Source organism: Thamnophis sirtalis, unplaced genomic scaffold (genome assembly GCF_051295495.1).
Source record: "Thamnophis sirtalis isolate CommonGarterSnake01/CBP01778 unplaced genomic scaffold, rThaSir2_p1.2 scaffold_10, whole genome shotgun sequence".
In the NCBI taxonomy this organism is placed as follows: domain Eukaryota; kingdom Metazoa; phylum Chordata; class Lepidosauria; order Squamata; family Natricidae; genus Thamnophis; species Thamnophis sirtalis.
The window spans coordinates 53,581,385-53,598,574 of record NW_028261390.1 but is presented as its reverse complement, the minus strand read 5'-3'; the positions used below and the strand labels follow the sequence as shown (position 1 = coordinate 53,598,574).

The window sequence follows — 17,190 nt, the reverse complement described above, 5'->3', positions numbered from 1 at the left end:
TCCTCCGGGATTGGGCAGCCTATAAATTCAATAAATGGAATGGAAATGGAACTTAAAGACACAACCACATAATGGCATTCATTAGCTATTTCAAAAAAATCTTCCAATAACATTACACCTTTATGACATCTTTTAAGTAAAAGTCAATTAATAAAGTTTCTAAACCTTTCCCCCCTCTTTTCCCCCCAACTCACTGTTTAGAATTTATATCCAAGTTACTTTTGCCAATACCATAGCATGTATATGTTGTTAAACAATGTCCATTGACATTTTCTTGTTGTTATTATAGTTGGCTAAAAATAATTTACTATTTATGTCCCATCTCCTCTCATCACCCCCCCCCAAAAAAAACCTTACACCTTTATAACAAGATCTAAATGAAAATTTGTTAATAAAATTTATAGGTTTTTTTCCCAAGTCACAATTTGCAATTTATATCCAATTTTTTTTACTAGTTTGCCAGTACATGTATATATCATTATCATTTCATTATTGTTATTATAGTTAATTATTTGTTAACAAATAAACATTTAATAACAATCTAAAACAATCTAAGAATTACTAAATTCCTACTTATTGATTACCAGAATCAACTAATTTTTTATTATCAACTTTCATTGTCAACCTGTATCTTTCCAGTCTTCTTTTATCTCCTTTATAAGGTTTTTATAGACTTCTCTCTGCACTTTGTTGCCTGAAGGATCTCTCAGGTAATCTCGTTGCCCACCAGCTGCTACTAAAATTACCTTGTCTTTGGTTGTCAATCTTGCTTCTGAAAAAATTTCTCTTCTTAAGTCCATCATCATTACCATTTCTTTTTCTTCTGTATCCTAGAATCTGAGGTAGAGCTGCAATTCGTCGAATTCCCTTTTCCATATTCCCTTCTTTCCACTTTCACCCACATTTGTTCCATTAATAAATTCATCTATTGTCTTATCTTTATCTTCTATATCTTCATTCTCCCCTTTAATTTTTGGGGCTCCAACCCCATCATCTTTTGCTGTGAGGACGATTAGTCTTTCCAACTTCTCCTCAATTCTCCCATATCCTTCCAATAGATTTTGAATTGGAATTTTAAGGATTGACAGCGATAAGGAGAGAAATCTTGACAGAAGCACCAGTGATAACCAAAGATAAGCTGATGGAAAGAGCAGATGCTGGGTTTCGAGCTTTTATGAGATATGAAAGGAACAACATGTTGCAAAGAGAAGTTTATACAAGATTATTAAGAAATTAACTAGAATATTAATGCTACAAATGGCAAGAGATATGAGACTGCACTATTACTGGAAAGATACAGGTTGATGCAATGAAAATGTATAATAAAAACTAAGCTAAATTTAGTTTACTAGTAGTATGTATAGTATGAAGTGACAATAGCTATAGTTAAATAATTGTTGTGGCCCAGCAGGAGCCGTTGGAGCTGCCACCAGACTCCAACAGCGAGGGGCCCTATGAGTCGGTTCTGGAGATATGGAGGACCTGGACAGGGTTCCAACTCTGAGCAGGGCGCAGAGAGGCTGGTTGGCCACCAGGAGGCACCTGAGCCTTGGACCAGTGGGGAGGAGACAAGGGAGAGTGAACCGGATGCCAGTAGTGAGTTGTTCCTGGATGCACAGCATCCAAGAGCTAATAGGAACAGTTGCACAGTTACAGGAGGTAATTGCACTCATCTGGTGGTCATTAGGCTCCTCTCCAAACTGTAAAAAGACTCCTTGTGCACACGCCCCTCTTTGCAGAAGTCAACGCAGGATTGAATGTCGGAGGATATTACTGTGAGCTTGGCAGGCTGGATTGCTGCCAAGCCTTATCTGTGTTTATTGCTGCCCAATATTGCCGGTTTGCTGCCAAGGACCTGTCTGTCTGTTAATTAAATGCCATAACTCATCTTTGGCTTGGAGTGTACTTTGGTGTGGAACGAGGAGAGTCAGAACAAATAATGATTAATAATGATAACAATACATATAGATTTATTAGTTTGAAAATATGAAATTTTATATAAACAACACATGGAGAATATGAGGGGAGGTTTAAAAGCTTTATCTAGAATATGTTATAAAGATGTATTGCGATTGGACAATTTTAGGATGATTTAATAGAATGTTATCATATAATCCTATTCTAGATTTTGAATATTATATATAAAAGGATGTAAAAACAATTATAGTCAAATTAAGGTTGAGATATACATGAATATATGTGAATTTAAAATATGTGATTTGATATGAAAAGCAGGTGATGACTATGGAAGAGATGCATGGAAATACTGTAACCACTTTCTACAATTTGTAATGGAAGATGTTTTTTTATGTTTGTTTGTCTTTGTTCAAAAATAAATAAAAATTGTTTTTTTTTTAATAAAAAGAAAAGTATGTGTTCCTTCATGCTCCAATCAATTTGTATCTTTTTTTTTCATGGCCTGAAAATTGTGCTCGTGGTGTGCCTATTCATCTGGAAATATTATTTAGTCTTGGAAAGCAGAGTATCATCTGAGCAAGATGGCCAGGATGACATTTAAGAAACAGAAATTCTAAATGACAGCAATTTGATGTCCCAAAATCTAATAAATTCATCTGTCTTTGGCCAGAAGAGACTTACAAGCAGACTGTGAAGCTAAAACACCTTCCAGGTCAGACATTTGTGTCACTTCAATATTTAAAACCAGGGAGAAATTTGAACCTTTCAATGAAACATTAGTCATGTAATAGATCCTGGATTGTCCTTTTAACAACAAGCATCCTCTTCCTGCATAATTACGAGGCTTCTGTTGGCTGTCTCTGGATTATTGCAGATAAAAATAATCTTTCGGAGGTGCTTTAAAGAAAAAGGAAAGAGTATGCTTTTACCATGGATTGGAAAGAGACTTTGTGGGTAGGCCTCACCATATGATTCCCACAACTGTTAGGAATGACCAGCTGCTTTCAAAAGGCTTTATTTGCTCTCAGTGCTGTGTTGAGCTTTGCCTCTTTCATCCTGATCCTCGTCGCCATGGGCAGCCAGAAATGGATGATGGGGAAAATCCTTTGCAAAACTGGTGCTGAGCTGGTCAATGCCACAGACCCCGAGTTAGTCAAATTCACGGGGAAAATTTACTATGGGCTCTTTGGCGGCCACAAAATGCGACAGTGTGGACTTGGAGGTCGCCCTTCCAGATTCAGAAGTAAGTACCTCTTTTGTTTCCATTTTTCCTGCATTTGCAAATAAACATATTCAAGTAAGGTTCTTTGATTATTAGTGATTATTCAGGTCATTTATTTGCCCTACAATTTTGTTTACCGGAAGTTCTGCTTGGACTGGGAGTTGGACTAGAAGACCTCCACAGTCCTTTCCAACTCTGTTATTCTGTATTCTCTTCTTCTGAGGTTTGGATTGAAAAAGGATTTTTATTTATCAATATAATTTGGCCAAAGTGGCAGCCCTGGGAACCAATAAGCTGGAAAATGATGTATTTTATTACAGAGAAGATGGCTAATTCACTTGCTGTGTTGACTAAGCAAAGGGACCACTAGAGGGCAACCAAGAGACACAAAAAACATGTCTGCTATTGTCTAGTTGTTGTCTATATCTTTGTTAATTGTACTTAAAATGATTATTCCCACCAAAGAACAGAACACAGCTAGTCCTTGACATGATGATAATTGGGACCAGAATTTCAATTGTTTGGAAAGACAAAGCAGTTGTTAAGTGAGTCATGTCTAGTTTTAAGATCTTTTTTGCCATGGTTATTAAGTGAATCATTGCAGTTGTTAAAGTAAAATGTGGGCATCAAGCAAATCCAGCTGCCCCCATTGACTTTGCTTGTTGGAAACCAGCTGGGAAAGTGAAAAGACCCATTACTTGACCTCAGGTTGCAAACATTGTAAATACACGCTCATTGCCAAACACCCAAAGTTTGATCACATGACCGTGGGGTTGCTGCATTGGTTACAAGTGTCAGGACCAGTCATAAATCTTTTTTTTTTCAGTGCTGCTGTAATTTTGAAAAATTGCTAAATGAATGGTTGCAAATATCCTTAATGCAACTAGAATTGTTAGTGGGAAAGGCAGTCCTCTCTGTTATGACTAAGGCCAAAATGTCACCACATCTCCGCGAGCTGCACTGGCTACCTATTGGTCTCCAGATACGCTTCAGGGTGCTAGTTATTACTTATAAAGCCCTACATGGTATTGGACCTGGGTACTTGAGAGACCGCCTTCTGACGATTACCTCCCACAGATCCATTCGATCCCACAGATTAGGCCTTCTCCGTATTCCATCTGCCGGCCAATGTCGGCTGGCGACTACTCGGAGGAGGGCCTTCTCTGTGGCTGCCCCGGCCCTTTGGAACGAGCTCCCTGTGGAGATTCGGACCCTCTCCACCCTTCGGGCCTTCCGGACGGCCATGAAGATCTGGCTGTCCCAGCAAGCCTGGGGTTGAGTTCCCCCCCCTACTCGAATTTGCTGTATCAGTTGTGCTTTTAAATTGTTCGTATTGTCCGATTGTTTTTGTCTTACTTTTTGTAATTTCCCCTCCCTTGGCTTTTGTTCAGCCGCCCTGAGTCCCTTCGGGGAATAGGGCAGCCTACAAATTGAATAAACTCCAAACTCCAAACATCTTTTGCATAATTTGATTTAGAGTTGGGTTGCTGCTGCAGCTGCCACAAAAGCTGATGCAGTCCTGGGGTACATCAACATAGGGATAATTTCAAGATCATGTACAGCAGTGGTCTCCAACCTTGGCAGCTTTAAGACCTGTGGACTTCAACTCCCAGAGCTGGCTGAGGAACTCTGGGAGTTGAAGTCCACAAGTCTTAAAGTTGCCAAGGTTGGAGACCACTGATGTACAGTGTTAGTATTGCTTTATACTGTACTAGTGAGGCCACATTTGGAGTACTGCGTCATCATGATAAAAAAAAAGTTTTGGTCACCACAATACAAAAAGATGTTGTGACACTAAAAAGAGTGCAGAGAAGAGCAACAAAGATGATTAGGGGGCTGTAGAATGAATCATATGGTGAATGGTTGCAGGAACTGGGTATGTCTAGTCTAACGAAGAAAAGGCTAAGGGTGACATGATAGCAGTCTTCCAAGTTTTGAGACACTGTCACAAGAGGTGGACAACCTATTCTCCAAAGCATCTGAGGGCAAGTAAAGGATAGAAGCTTATCAAAGAGAGATCAACCTGGAACTAAGGAGAAATTTACCGAGAGAACAATTAATGGAATGACTTGCCTCCAGAAGTTGTGGGTGCTACATCACTGGAGGTTTTCAAGAAGAGACAGGACAACCATTTGTCCAGCACGGTATAGGATCTCCTGCTTGAACAAAGAGTAGAAGACCTAAGGTCCCTTCCAACACTGTTATTTTATGTTCTATGTTCCCTGATACCAAACATGTATTGGTATCAGAGGTGGGTTCCAGTGGTGGGTTTCAAAAAATTTTCGAATCTACTCTGTGGGTGTGGCCTCCTTTGTGGGAGTGGCTTGCCAGCTATGTGACCTGGTGGGAGTGGCTTGCCGGCCATGTGTTTTCTTTCTTTCTTTCTTTCTTTCTTTCTTTCTTTCTTTCTTTCTTTCCTTCTTTCTTTGTTTCTTTCTTTCTTTCTCTCTCTTTCCTTCCTTTTGTCTCTCTGTCCCTTTTTCCTTTTTTTCTTTCATCTCTCTCTCACTTTTTCTTTCTTTTTTTCTTTTTTCTTTCTTCCTTTCTTTCTCTTTCTCTTTCCCTTTCTCTTTCTCTTTCTCTCTCTGTGTGAGTCTGTATGTGTGTGTATGTGTGTGTGTGAGTGGTAGGTTTCAAAATTTTTTGGAACCTCTTCTGTAGGTGTGGCCTGCTTTCCGGGTCCAGTGGTGGAACCTCTTCTAACCGGTTCGGTAGATTTGATGAACCGGTTCTACCGAACTGGTGCAAACTGGCAGGAACGTGGGTTCCTACCGGTTTGCACCAGTTCGGTAGAACCAGTTCGTCAAATCTACCGAATCGGTTAGAAGAGGTTCCACCAGTGGACCCGGAAAGCAGGCCACACCTGGTCCTTGGATATGATTATTCTACACTATCATGCTCATATTTATAAAACTCAGTGCCTCTGTGAAAGGTAAGGATGACTACTGTGTTTGTGGTGCAATCAGAACATTGCGTGTGTTGAAGTTGTTTTAACGCAAACCAAAGATGCCTTTTAAAAAACAAGTTTACATCATATTCTTATGCATGCCAGTGCTGTGTGTGAGGTAATTTAAGGTGGTTCTGACAAGTGTCGTCGGCATCTTCATATCCGGTCACATGGGCGGCAAGCCACTCCCATCCAGTCACATGGGTGGCAAGCCACTCCCACAAAGGAGGCCACACCCACAGAGTAGGTTCGAACAATTTTTGAAACCCACCACTGATTGGTATGCACATGACTTCAAGGCAAAAGTAATACAAATCTGCACTGAATCCTAACGGAAAGTCTGACAATCTCTGCCCCATTTTCTGTGATACTGTTTATTTATGGGATCTGTTTACCTCCTCAATCTTTCTGGAGTTTGCTTTTTCTTCCTTTTCAGTGTTTCCACACCTGGTGAAAAAGGTGAACGCGATGCTCCATGTGACAATTATCCTCTCCTTGTCGGTGGCATTTTCCTTTGCTCTGGTCAGCTGCGGATTCTGCTTCTTGAACCTCCTAAAAGTCCCTTTTCGGGCCATTCAAGGACCTGCAGGAATAGCTTTGTGGAACTTGGTGGCAGGTATAATGAACTTTTCTTTCTTCACATCAGAGGTGGGTTCCTACCAGTTCGCACCTATTCGGTAGAACCGGTTCGTCAAATCTACCGAACCAGTTAGAAGAGGTTCCACCAGTGGACCCGGAAAGCAGGCTACACCTACAGAAGAGGTTCCAAAACACACACACAGACTGACAGAGAGAGAGAGAGAGAGAGAGAAAGAAAGGAAGAAAGAAAGAAAGAAAGAAAAAGAGTGAGAGAGAGATGAAAGAAAAAAAGAAAAAAGGGACAGAGAGACAAAAGGAAGGAGAGAGAGAGAGGGAGGGAGGGAGGGAAAGAGAGAGAGAGAGAGAAAATACATGGCCGGCAAGCCACTCCCACCAGGTCACATGGCTGGCAAGCCACTCCCACAAAGGAGGCCACACCCACAGAGTAGGTTCCAAAAGTTTTTGAAACCCACCACTGCTTCACAGCAACAATCCTGAAATTGTGGGAAGGTGTAATGTTAGAGTCTGAGGTTTCCTTCTACAGTTCACAAATTCTGGCCATCAAGGCTATCCACAAGGTGTGGTCCAAAAAAGGGCAGCCACAACACTGTAATTGGAACATGACTTTTTATATATATATATATATATCAATCACACTGCTGTGCTGCCATCTTGACATTTTCTGATCACACCCTGCAATTACCTCTCCTAACCATGCAGATCTCATTATTTGAGGGTGAATTTCAGCCACCCATTTCCCCCCCATCTCACCCTTGTATATCTGGACATTAGAAACATTGCAAAAAATATTTTTAATTTTTTGTTGTGGTAATTTTCCTAATAAAAATAACTCTGGGGTTTGGTTTGAGGACTTTAATAATGAATGCCTTTGGTGAACAAAGACAAGTCCAATAGAAGCTTCTCTCACTGTGAACCATATATTTACAAGCTGTGCTAACCATGAATTTAAGTGTACATTTTAAAGTGTAAACATGCTTTTACAGATTTAGGGCTTTCATTGTAAATGGCTGGGAGGTTTGGTGATGCAAAAAATGCTACCAAATAAACTGCTGAAAAATAATCACAAAGAATTTGATGTGGTGACACTGGATCCTCAGTAAAACCCACATGATGCAATTCACAAACTAACATCAGTTTCTAAAGTGTAATTTGAGGTGGTGAACTTCAAACTTCAACAGTTATAACGTATTAAAACATTTCATGCTAATAAGTGATAAATGGAATATAATTTGATTACATTTGCCCTTTGAAATTACAGAGTCCGCTAATCAATGGTCTAGGAGGTCTGTAAAAAGATAAAGGCAATCTTGAGTCATGCTGAACTTCTGATGGTTTCATGGTTATCTCTGTTCCTGTTCTTTTCTTGACCACAGCATAATCTTTGGAAAAAAAATAACTAAAGCCACAATATTTTATTAAAGTTTTTTTTAATTTTCCAAATATTTTTCAATTATATATTTTAATTTTAAATGAAACCTAAAATCTGGGAAGCCTTAACCAGCCCCAGCTCCATGCGGCTTTGGGAGGATCAGCCAAGCTTAGCATAATACTTTAGTGCAATCAAAAAGCCCAGCTCCATTCAGCTTTTTTAAGAGTGATATGGAATCGGTTTGTTTTTTTCAGCTGAAATTTCTATATAATTCAATGAGCTTAAATTGGCTTTCAATTTAGGTAAGGGATGAATAGGCAAGTAGAAGCAAAGCATACTGCTGGTCCTCACATTTATGACCATCAGAGCTTCCCCAAAGTCATGTGATCAAAATTCAAGCACTTGCAACTGGCATGTATTTACAGTGGTTGCAATGTCCCGGGATCACAATTGCCCTGTCAAGGGACTTTGACAAGTCAATGAGGGCAGCTGTATTTGCGTAACAACCATAATGACTTCCTTAACAACTATGGAGAAAGGTCTTAAAATCAGGTGTGACTTATTTAATCACTGCATTGCTTAGCAATGGAAGTTTTGATTACAATTGTACATTCCGTGCTTCTCCAAAAATAAGACCTACCCCCAAAATATCCCTAGCATGATTTTTCATGCTGCTTGAAATATAAGCCCTCCCCCCCCAAAAAATAATAATCCTTAGTTCAGAGCCTCAACAACGAGGGGTGGGCACAGCTACCATCATGTCAAGCAAGTGGCGAGAGCACATGTGGGGGCCGATGGTGTCCAGAAGCTGCTGCAGCCTGCACAGTGCAGTCCCTCCAAGCAGCAGGCAGAGGGGGGGAGGCACACGATCTGTCCCACTGTATTTGCTTGCAGAGTGTGTGGCGGATCTGGAGGACAAGTTTGGATTGTGGGGGCTGAGAGTACAGGGGAGGGGCCATGGCAGGGGTGGGTTTCTCACCCCGTTCCAACCGGTTCGGTTGGAACGGGGCCGGTGGTGTCCTCGTGCATGCGCGCGGCCCACGCATGCGTACTAGCGTCTGTGCGATGCTCCAGCTGCTCCTGGAGGATCGCGCAGGCGCTGTATGCGTCCTGCGCATGCGTGGAAGCGCAGAACTCGTCAAGACCGGGTAAGGAGCGCGGGCGGGCGGGTGCGCCCTTCGCCGTTCCCGGAAGTTACTTACTTCCGGGTTCGCCGACCAACCGGTTCGCAGGGACCGCCGCGAACCGGTTGAATAATAGCAGTTAGACTTAGACTTAGACTTACATACCGCTTCATAGGGCTTTCAGCCCTCTCTAAGCGGTTTACAGAGTCAGCATATCGCCCCCAACAACAATCCGGGTCCTCATTTTACCCACCTCGGAAGGATGGAAGGCTGAGTCAACCCTGAGCCGGTGAGATTTGAACCGCCGAACTGCAGAACTGCAGTCAGCTGAAGTAGCCTGCAGTGCTGCATTTAACCACTGCGCCACCTCAGCTTCCTTGAAACCCACCCCTGGGCCACGGCATGGTGTCATCCTCACTCCACCACTTGCCTTGCCTCACAGTGGGGGCACTGGCAGAGGCGCAGGTGAAGGCACATGATCTGGCCTGCCGGACACGCCGCATGGCCACCCACCAATTGTGTCCATCTTTGCCTGCAGCTGCAATGGGGGAGGTGGCCACACAGTGTGTCCGGAGGGCTGTATCGCATTGCTCCTTGATCCCCATGTGCCTTTCCCTCCGCCTGTTGTTGGTGCTGCCACAGTGAGGTGAGGTGGGGCAGGAGAGGTGGCACACTACGGCTCCCGTGCACTCAGCCCCCACTATCCAACCTGGTCCTCCAGCTCCACCACACCACTCTGCAAAGATAGATGAGATGGCAGCTGGGAGTGATGGTGCTTTTCAACCTTCTCCTCAGAAGCAAGGGGAAGGAGAAGGATGGAAAGGGAGAGCAGTCACTAGAGTGTTTCCTCTAGGCCGCTGCTCCCGGCTTGCTTGAGGGAACCCAGCATGGAAGGAAGGGCCTGTTTCTTACAGATTGATCCTGACCCTTCCATTCCCTTTGAACCTGGCCTCTCTCCTCAGAGGGAGATGAAGGGCTAGGCTGGGCTGAAGCAGAAAAGAAAGAGAGGGAGAAAAGCCACACAGCTAAGGACGAGGGGCTCGCACACCTCTCCACAAGACCTCTCAGGAGACATGGCAGTGGTGGGATTCAAATAATTTAACAACCGGTTCTCTGCCCTAATGATCACCTGAGTAGGCGTGGCTCATTGGTCATGTGACTGGGTGGGCATGGCCAATTCAACATCACTCACGTCAATGGACGCTTCACCTTAGCTGTTACAATGGAATAAAGGTTAATGGGAGAGGCAGTTTTTGTAAGCAGGGCAATAAAGATTAGGCTAGAAACAAGACCAGAATGTTTCCTCCCTGCCTTCCTTATAGGATTAGCCCTGTGAAGTGGGGAAAAAAACAAAAGGAGATTTCTTCCAACAACCTGTTCTCCGAACTGCTTAGAAAGTTAACAACCGGTTCTCCCGAATAGGTGCGAACCGGCTGAATCTCACCACTGAGACATGGTGTGCAAATGTAAAAGCCACCCTTTCCAAGTCAGCAGCAGCAACTAAATCAAAAGAAAGCACCCCGAATCCGGGTGCCTTTCCCATTTGTTCCCCCTTTTTCAGGAAGTGTTTCAATATTTAATAGCAGGTAAGTTGGATGTTATTCAGATCATTTCCTGGACAATACAGTAACTGATGTGCATCCTCCCTTTCAAAACACGTCCGGGTGTGATCTGAATAAGACCCAGTTTGACCTGCTACCAGTATTGAAATGCTTCCCAACTCTTTCCCAAAAGGTGCTTGCAGCAGCTGCTGGGCGTAGAGAGGGCAACCCTGTGCCTCTGCCGGTGCCACCCGGCAGTGGGTACATTGAAAATGAAAAGTGGGACTCGCCCATTGCACCTTGCATTGCTGAAGGCGGCCCTAATGTAGAGAAGAGCCACCATCCCTTCAGGAAAGATCCAGGAGGCATTTCAATAGCAGGTCAAGCTGGGTCTAATTCAGATCACATCCCACTATGTTTTGGATATGAGAAGGTGCAGAGAAGAAGGTGCAGCTGTTATTGCCCATTCTGAGCTTTGTACGGTGGTGGCAAGAGACTGCAGGATTTATTTTATCTCCCTTCCAAAACATGCCATCTGAATAAGCTTGACCTGCTATTGAAACACCTCCAGGCTCTTTCCCGAAGGGAAGGTGACTCCTCTACATTTTGCCACCTTCCACAATGCAGGAGGCGCGGGGAGGGTAAGTCCTGCTTTTCGCTTTCAATGCACTTGCCGCTTCCTTGCAGCAACTGGTACAAGAAACTTGCCTGTGCTGCTGGCCCCGCGGGGACTCTTCATCCTCCTGGCAGCGCTGCTCTCGGTTGCCCTGCTAAGGATCAGATCTATGACCTCTGGAGTGCCCCCGCCCACTGCAGCCTGCTAGGTCTCCTTCACCAGCAGCCACCGGTGAAGCCACGCCACCTTGCTAGCCACTGCCTTCAGGTTGCTGAGTGCCAACCTGCAAGTCTACTTGATGCTGCAGGAGCTGGGCTACAGGCTGAGTCTGGCCCTCTTTGAGCCCTGACCCTAGTGGGTGCTGCAGCTCGTAGGCCGGCTGTGCAAGGCAGCGCAGGCAGCACAGCTCCACCCGTGGCAGAGGAGCACTCTGGAGGTCATACTGTAGATCTGGGCTGACTTGCGTCATGCCAGGCAGAAGCAGCCCAGCAGGGCGGCTGAGAACATTGTTTCCAGGAGGGTAAAGAGCACCGCAAGGCCAGCAGCAGCACAGGCAGTTGCTCAGTGGCCAGCAGCCAAGAAGTGTCCCAGCAACAGCAGAGCCAGCAGGCAAGGTGGGCGGAGGCCAGGGCATGCCGAAAGCCTGTGGCTGCAAACAAGCAGACAGTTGGATAGAAAGGGCGGGATCGGCAGTAGCAGTGCTCCCACTCCCATCAGCCCCCATGCTTGCCGCCTCTACATGAAAAAAAGACACTCCCTCCCCCGAATAAGCCCTAATGCCTAGGGCTTTATGTGACTGGGTCTTATTTTTGGAGGAAACACAGTTAATTGTACATTGAGGACTATCTCTAAGGAAAACAGAAACAACTTACAGCTCAATATCTGCAGCTAAGGTTGGTTTGTGCCTCTCCAGTGAGATAAAATCTGTGAGTTTCATGTTTTTTTGGAAGGAAACTTTTGTGCTACAGGAGATATTTGCAAGCCTTTTGGGGGGGGGGGTATTAAAAGCAAAATGAACCTCTGGCCTCAGACATTTATGATCATTGAACCCCACCCCCCCTTGCTCAAAAGGGATAGTTTAATTTTTCCAAAATCCAAGGGAAAAATGGAAAGCTCAACTCTGCTTATGGGATATGGGGGTCCTCCTTCATTTTTCATCAGCATCTTGCTTTCTGTAGCTTTGGCATCTCTTGCAATCTTTGGCTAGTCAACAACTCAAACAAGAACAACTCCAGGGTTATCTTAGAAATGAGTGTCATCTGCTCTGTAGGTCATGTGCACAAATGAATTTTTAAAAATATTTATTTCTAGGCGGATGTACCGTGTTGGCTGTGACCGCTTTTGTGGCAGCTGTCAAACTGCATCGGCTTACAGAAAGAATCGCCAATTTTCGGGAAAACGGCTTCCAGTTTCTCATCCTGGAAGAAGAGTACATGCCTTCTTTCTGGCTTTGTGTAGCAAGTGCAACAATCCATGGGCTGAATTTGGTCATCATTGCCCTCAGCGCAATTCACTTCCCGACTCTGAAAATGAAGACAGAAGAAGCAAATGTTACAGCAGAAGACATCATGTACTAAGTTCTTTCTTTGCCATTTGCCTCTTCTGTATTTCCATGAGCCTTTGATCATCTGCCTACTTTAAAGCCACTGACATCAAGTAAAGTTTCTGGGTCTTAAAGGGGGAAAATTACAAACGATTGATTTCAGCAAATGCTGAGGTCCACTGACTGCTGTGCTCGTACTCTGGAAGAGGATTGTGTCTCCCTTACAGCGTTCAAAATTTTAGGAGCCTTTTCCTGCTGGTTCTAAGGTGTCATCCATAGATCTTTCAAAAGAGAAGTTTACACTACCTTTGCCCCAACCGTGACCCGTCAAAACCGCGGTCCACTAAAGCGCGCCCGATCAAAGCGCGTACGTGACATCATCAGCAGTGCGACAAATAAAATTAAAAATAAATTAAATTAAAATTAAAATAAAATTAAAGCAAGCCAATTCACATAAAGGTAAGGGTTAGGTTTAGGGTTAGGGTTAGGGTTAGGTTAAGGGTTAGGGTTAGGTTTAGGGTTACGTTAAGCGTTAGGGTTAGGGTTAGGGTTAGGTTAAGGGTTAGCGTTAGGTTTAGCGTTAGGTTAAGGGTTAGGTTAAGGGTTAGGTTTAGGGTTAGGTTTAGGGTTAGGTTTGGGGGGTTAGGGTAAGGTTTTCGCGTTAATTTTAAATTTACCGCTCACAGCGTGCCGTTTTCATCGCGCTGTGATGACGTCACGTACGCGCTTTCGTCGAGCGCGCTTTAGTCTACCGCGGATTTGTGGTGGAACCTGCCCCAACATTGTATATTGGAAAATGGATTCCTTTGCTTCATGAAAACTAATTCAGCATATCATTAGCCTTTGTTCAGTACCTCAGAAGCTAAACAAGTCTGTATCACTGTTTCTTTAAAGATGAACGGACTAAAGGAGAACTTTTCCTCCTGCCACATGATTATTTTTGAAGTGAATTAATTCATACTCTCTATTTTACTCTTGGCAAGATACCATAAGCCTTTGCTAAAGATTTAAAAGAACTTTGCCTTTTTTGAGGAGCAACAAAAAATTAGATGAAAACTAATTTCCTATTACAGTTTTTGGCTCTCTCTTGGGTGGCCTACAGTATTTGCTTTTCCAGCCAAGCATCACAAAAACTTTGGTCTAACATGCATTCAGTTCATAGCTGAGATTACAAGAATTGCTGTAGTGTTTTGTTGGAAAACTTGTCAGATGGCATTCCCTATCCTATTGTGCAAGGAAATGGAATCATGGAACTATTGTGAGTTGTCAAGTCATGGGAGTCCATGGGAATTTGTGGATTGAAGGTCCAAATCTTCAAAATGGAAAGTGTGGCATTGTGATCTTGCTTGCCATCTTACAGATTTTGACCATCTCTCAAATGCTGCTGTTGAGTTATTTCAATGATGTCACCCATAAGGCAATAACAGTGACGTGCGGTGAGGTTTATGGCTGGTGAGGCACTGACACAGGGGTTTCAATTTTTTTTAGACTTGTGGACTTCAACTCCCAGAATTCCACAGCCAGGCATGCTCAGTTCCGATTTAAAGCGACAGCATTTTTTCTCCTTTGCGAAATAAGTTTTCCTTCATTCTTTTTCTTCTCCCTCCCCTTCCTTCCTCCCTCTCTTCCTCCCTCTCCCCTCTCTCAAACAGACACAGAGAAGTTGGATCCCTCTCTCACTCACTCTCAAACAAACACAAACACAGAAGTTGGATTGGATATATTTTCCAATGGCTTGAAAGCAGCTCCTCTGCCTTACCCCCCCCCCCCATTCCCCTGCTGCCTTCTGATCCGAGCCTTTGATTGCAGGTGGAGCCACGTTGCCTTTTCAAACTTGTAATCAGTGAAGCTGGGCTTATATACTTTTATCCAGCTGTGTGTGAACGTGGTTCTGCATGCAATCAAACTTTGAATTCCTCCCCCTCCCGCCACACACACCTTTTCCAGCTGTTTCAGAGAGGATTTCAACTCTGCTCTTGCCTGCCATCATGAAAAGAAAAAAAATGTAAAAGGAAAAAGGCATGAGCTCTGAGGTCAGACTGAGCTAGCTGCTCCCAGAGCCTCTAAAAAGCCTCTAAAAAACGCCCTCTACAGGAGGCAGGAGAACCACGTGCCTCATCTACATAAGGAATTTTTCGGCTTTTAACCTTTGCTTAGCTCTGCTCGAGTGATCATAAAGTCAGACTAAATGAGGCACCTTGTTCTCCCGCCTCCTCCTATGGAGGGCACTTTCTTAGAGGCTTTTTTAAACAGTTAAGCACTAAGCAGACTCATCCACTGTGACTCTGGCAGCAACTAGATAAGCCTTTTTCCTTTTACATTTTTTTTTCTTTTCATGATGACAGTGATGGGGCCCTGCCTCCCCTGACTGCACATCCCTGGGCACTAAACATGTCATCCTTCTCTTCAGAATGAAAGGAAAATGGGGCTCATGAGCTGGTGGCACAAATGGGGCTGATGAGCTGGTGGCACACGTCCTCTATGTCTCCTTTTATTTTTATTTATTCATTTATTATTGTATTCAATTTTATTTTGCATCATTAGCTCATTTTTACTATTTTTACTGAGCATTTTGGAATTTAATTCAAACTTCTCAGATAAACGGAATGCCAAAAAGGAAAAAGCATAATACAAAAAAGTCTAGGTTCTCTTTCTGTGCTTATCAAAGCCACCTAAAACTGACAAATATACACCAGATGAGACATGCATAAATAAAACTAGTGACAAAACAAAATTGATTTTTATTTCTCTCCTGAATGATATGTTGTGGAAAGAATAAGATAGGACTATATGTGTCCAAAGGAAAAGCCTCCAACCTCTGCAAAATGCAATGGATGAGGCAGGGAAATACTTTAATTAAGGCACTGCTTTGGATAATTCTGAACTGGGAAATTAGATATTTGTAAGTAACATATTCAGATGGTGCAATTTGTCTGTACCTGCAAGTATCAGAATTGTGCAAGCCATATTTTTCACTATCATGCTCTTTGGAAGTGGTCTTTGAAGCAGCAGGAAAGGAAGAGCATTGATGCTTTTGAACTTCATTTTGGAGAAGACTCCTGAGAATACAATGGATAATCAAGAAAACAAATAAATGGATTATTAAACAAACCAACTCAAGACAAAAAAATGACCAGGCTCAAATCATTCTACTTAGGAGACCTTCTGGGAAAATCTACCATAGTTTCTGGGAAAGGTGGAAGGAAAGAGAATACAACATTCAACAGCAACTATGGATATATCATTGGAAGATCTGAAAGACCAGGTTTCAGACAATCCAACTAGGTTGGAGATTGTCCTGGAAAAGATCTATCTAAGTTGTCCCTAAGAGTGGACACCAATTTGATGGCACATAATCAGATAACAACATTCTCACCAAGGCATTCTGTTGCCCCAAGTGTGAGAATGACAAAGCTGCTGTTACCGTTGATTGTACTGGGAGACTAGTTTTAAGGAATTGAAGAAAATCCAGGAGCCACAAGACTGAGTTTGGCAGATATTCCAGTCCATGAAGATCTGGCCTGCCCTCATCAAATTATAACATCTCAAATCACAAAACAAAGCTGTGCTGTAATGAAAAAAAAGAAGACAATAAAACATTCTGAGAGAGGCTGAGAGGTTGATTGAATCCTCTTTCCAAAACATTTGTAATTCTATCAATCCAGACAGTCATTTGCAATTGTCCTCTGACCTGGAACTGGCTGTGATTAAGGACAACACATCAAAGGAAAGCTGCTCATCTTTCTCAGAACAACATCTGTTAGTTTCTGCAGCTGTAGACTTCTCGGTTCCACCACAAAACCGCGGACAACAAAATCGCGGTCGACGAAAGCGCATACGTGACGTCATCACAGCGCGACGAAAAAGATCGAAAAATGTAAAAATAAAGCAAAAACCTTACCCTAACCCCACCAAACCTAACCCTAACCCTTAACCTAACGAAAAACCTAACGCTAACCCTTAACCTAACGCTAACCCTAACCCTTAACCTAACGCTTACCTTTATGTGAATCAGCTTGCTGTAATTTAATTTTTATTTCAATTTTTCGATCTTTTTCGTCGCGCTGTGATGACGTCACATACGCGATTTCGTCGACCGCACTTTTGTGGAACGCGGTTTCGACGGGTCACGGACTTCTCAAGCCTTCAAGGGGCAACTCTTGATATCTGCTAAAGATTGTGCAGCCAATGAAATGTTGGCATCCCAACCAAAAGAAATCTCTTTGTATATGAACATGACCAGGGATAGCTGGTCTTTTGAGACATTAATGGAACCAGTAATTTATATGTAATTTATTATAAATTTGTTGT

At 43.2% G+C, this 17,190-nt stretch overlaps 1 protein-coding gene and 1 long non-coding RNA gene across 3 annotated transcripts; one reads left to right on the top strand and one right to left on the bottom strand.

The window, feature by feature from the left end:
• The first annotated feature begins 2,360 nt into the window (after positions 1 to 2,360).
• CLRN2 (clarin 2) lies at positions 2,361 to 13,263 on the top strand. Of its 2 annotated transcripts, XM_087724623.1 has the most exons (4): positions 2,361 to 2,629; positions 2,761 to 3,160; positions 6,523 to 6,702; positions 12,648 to 13,263. In XM_087724623.1, the coding sequence occupies exons 2-4, from the start codon at positions 2,908 to 2,910 to the stop codon at positions 12,911 to 12,913; spliced, it is 699 nt and encodes a 232-aa protein (XP_087580749.1). In that variant the 5' UTR covers positions 2,361 to 2,629; positions 2,761 to 2,907; the 3' UTR covers positions 12,914 to 13,263. The 2 variants fall into 2 exon arrangements, with proteins under 2 accessions (XP_087580749.1, XP_087580748.1); XM_087724622.1 differs by having other exon boundaries at positions 2,361 to 3,160.
• Positions 7,631 to 15,957, bottom strand: LOC148043891 (uncharacterized). The gene is made up of 3 exons (XR_015697906.1): positions 15,819 to 15,957; positions 12,209 to 12,859; positions 7,631 to 8,065 (listed from the first exon to the last, which is right to left on the bottom strand). It is a non-coding gene; the product is annotated as an uncharacterized LOC148043891 (long non-coding RNA).
• Positions 15,958 to 17,190: the final 1,233 nt, after the last annotated feature.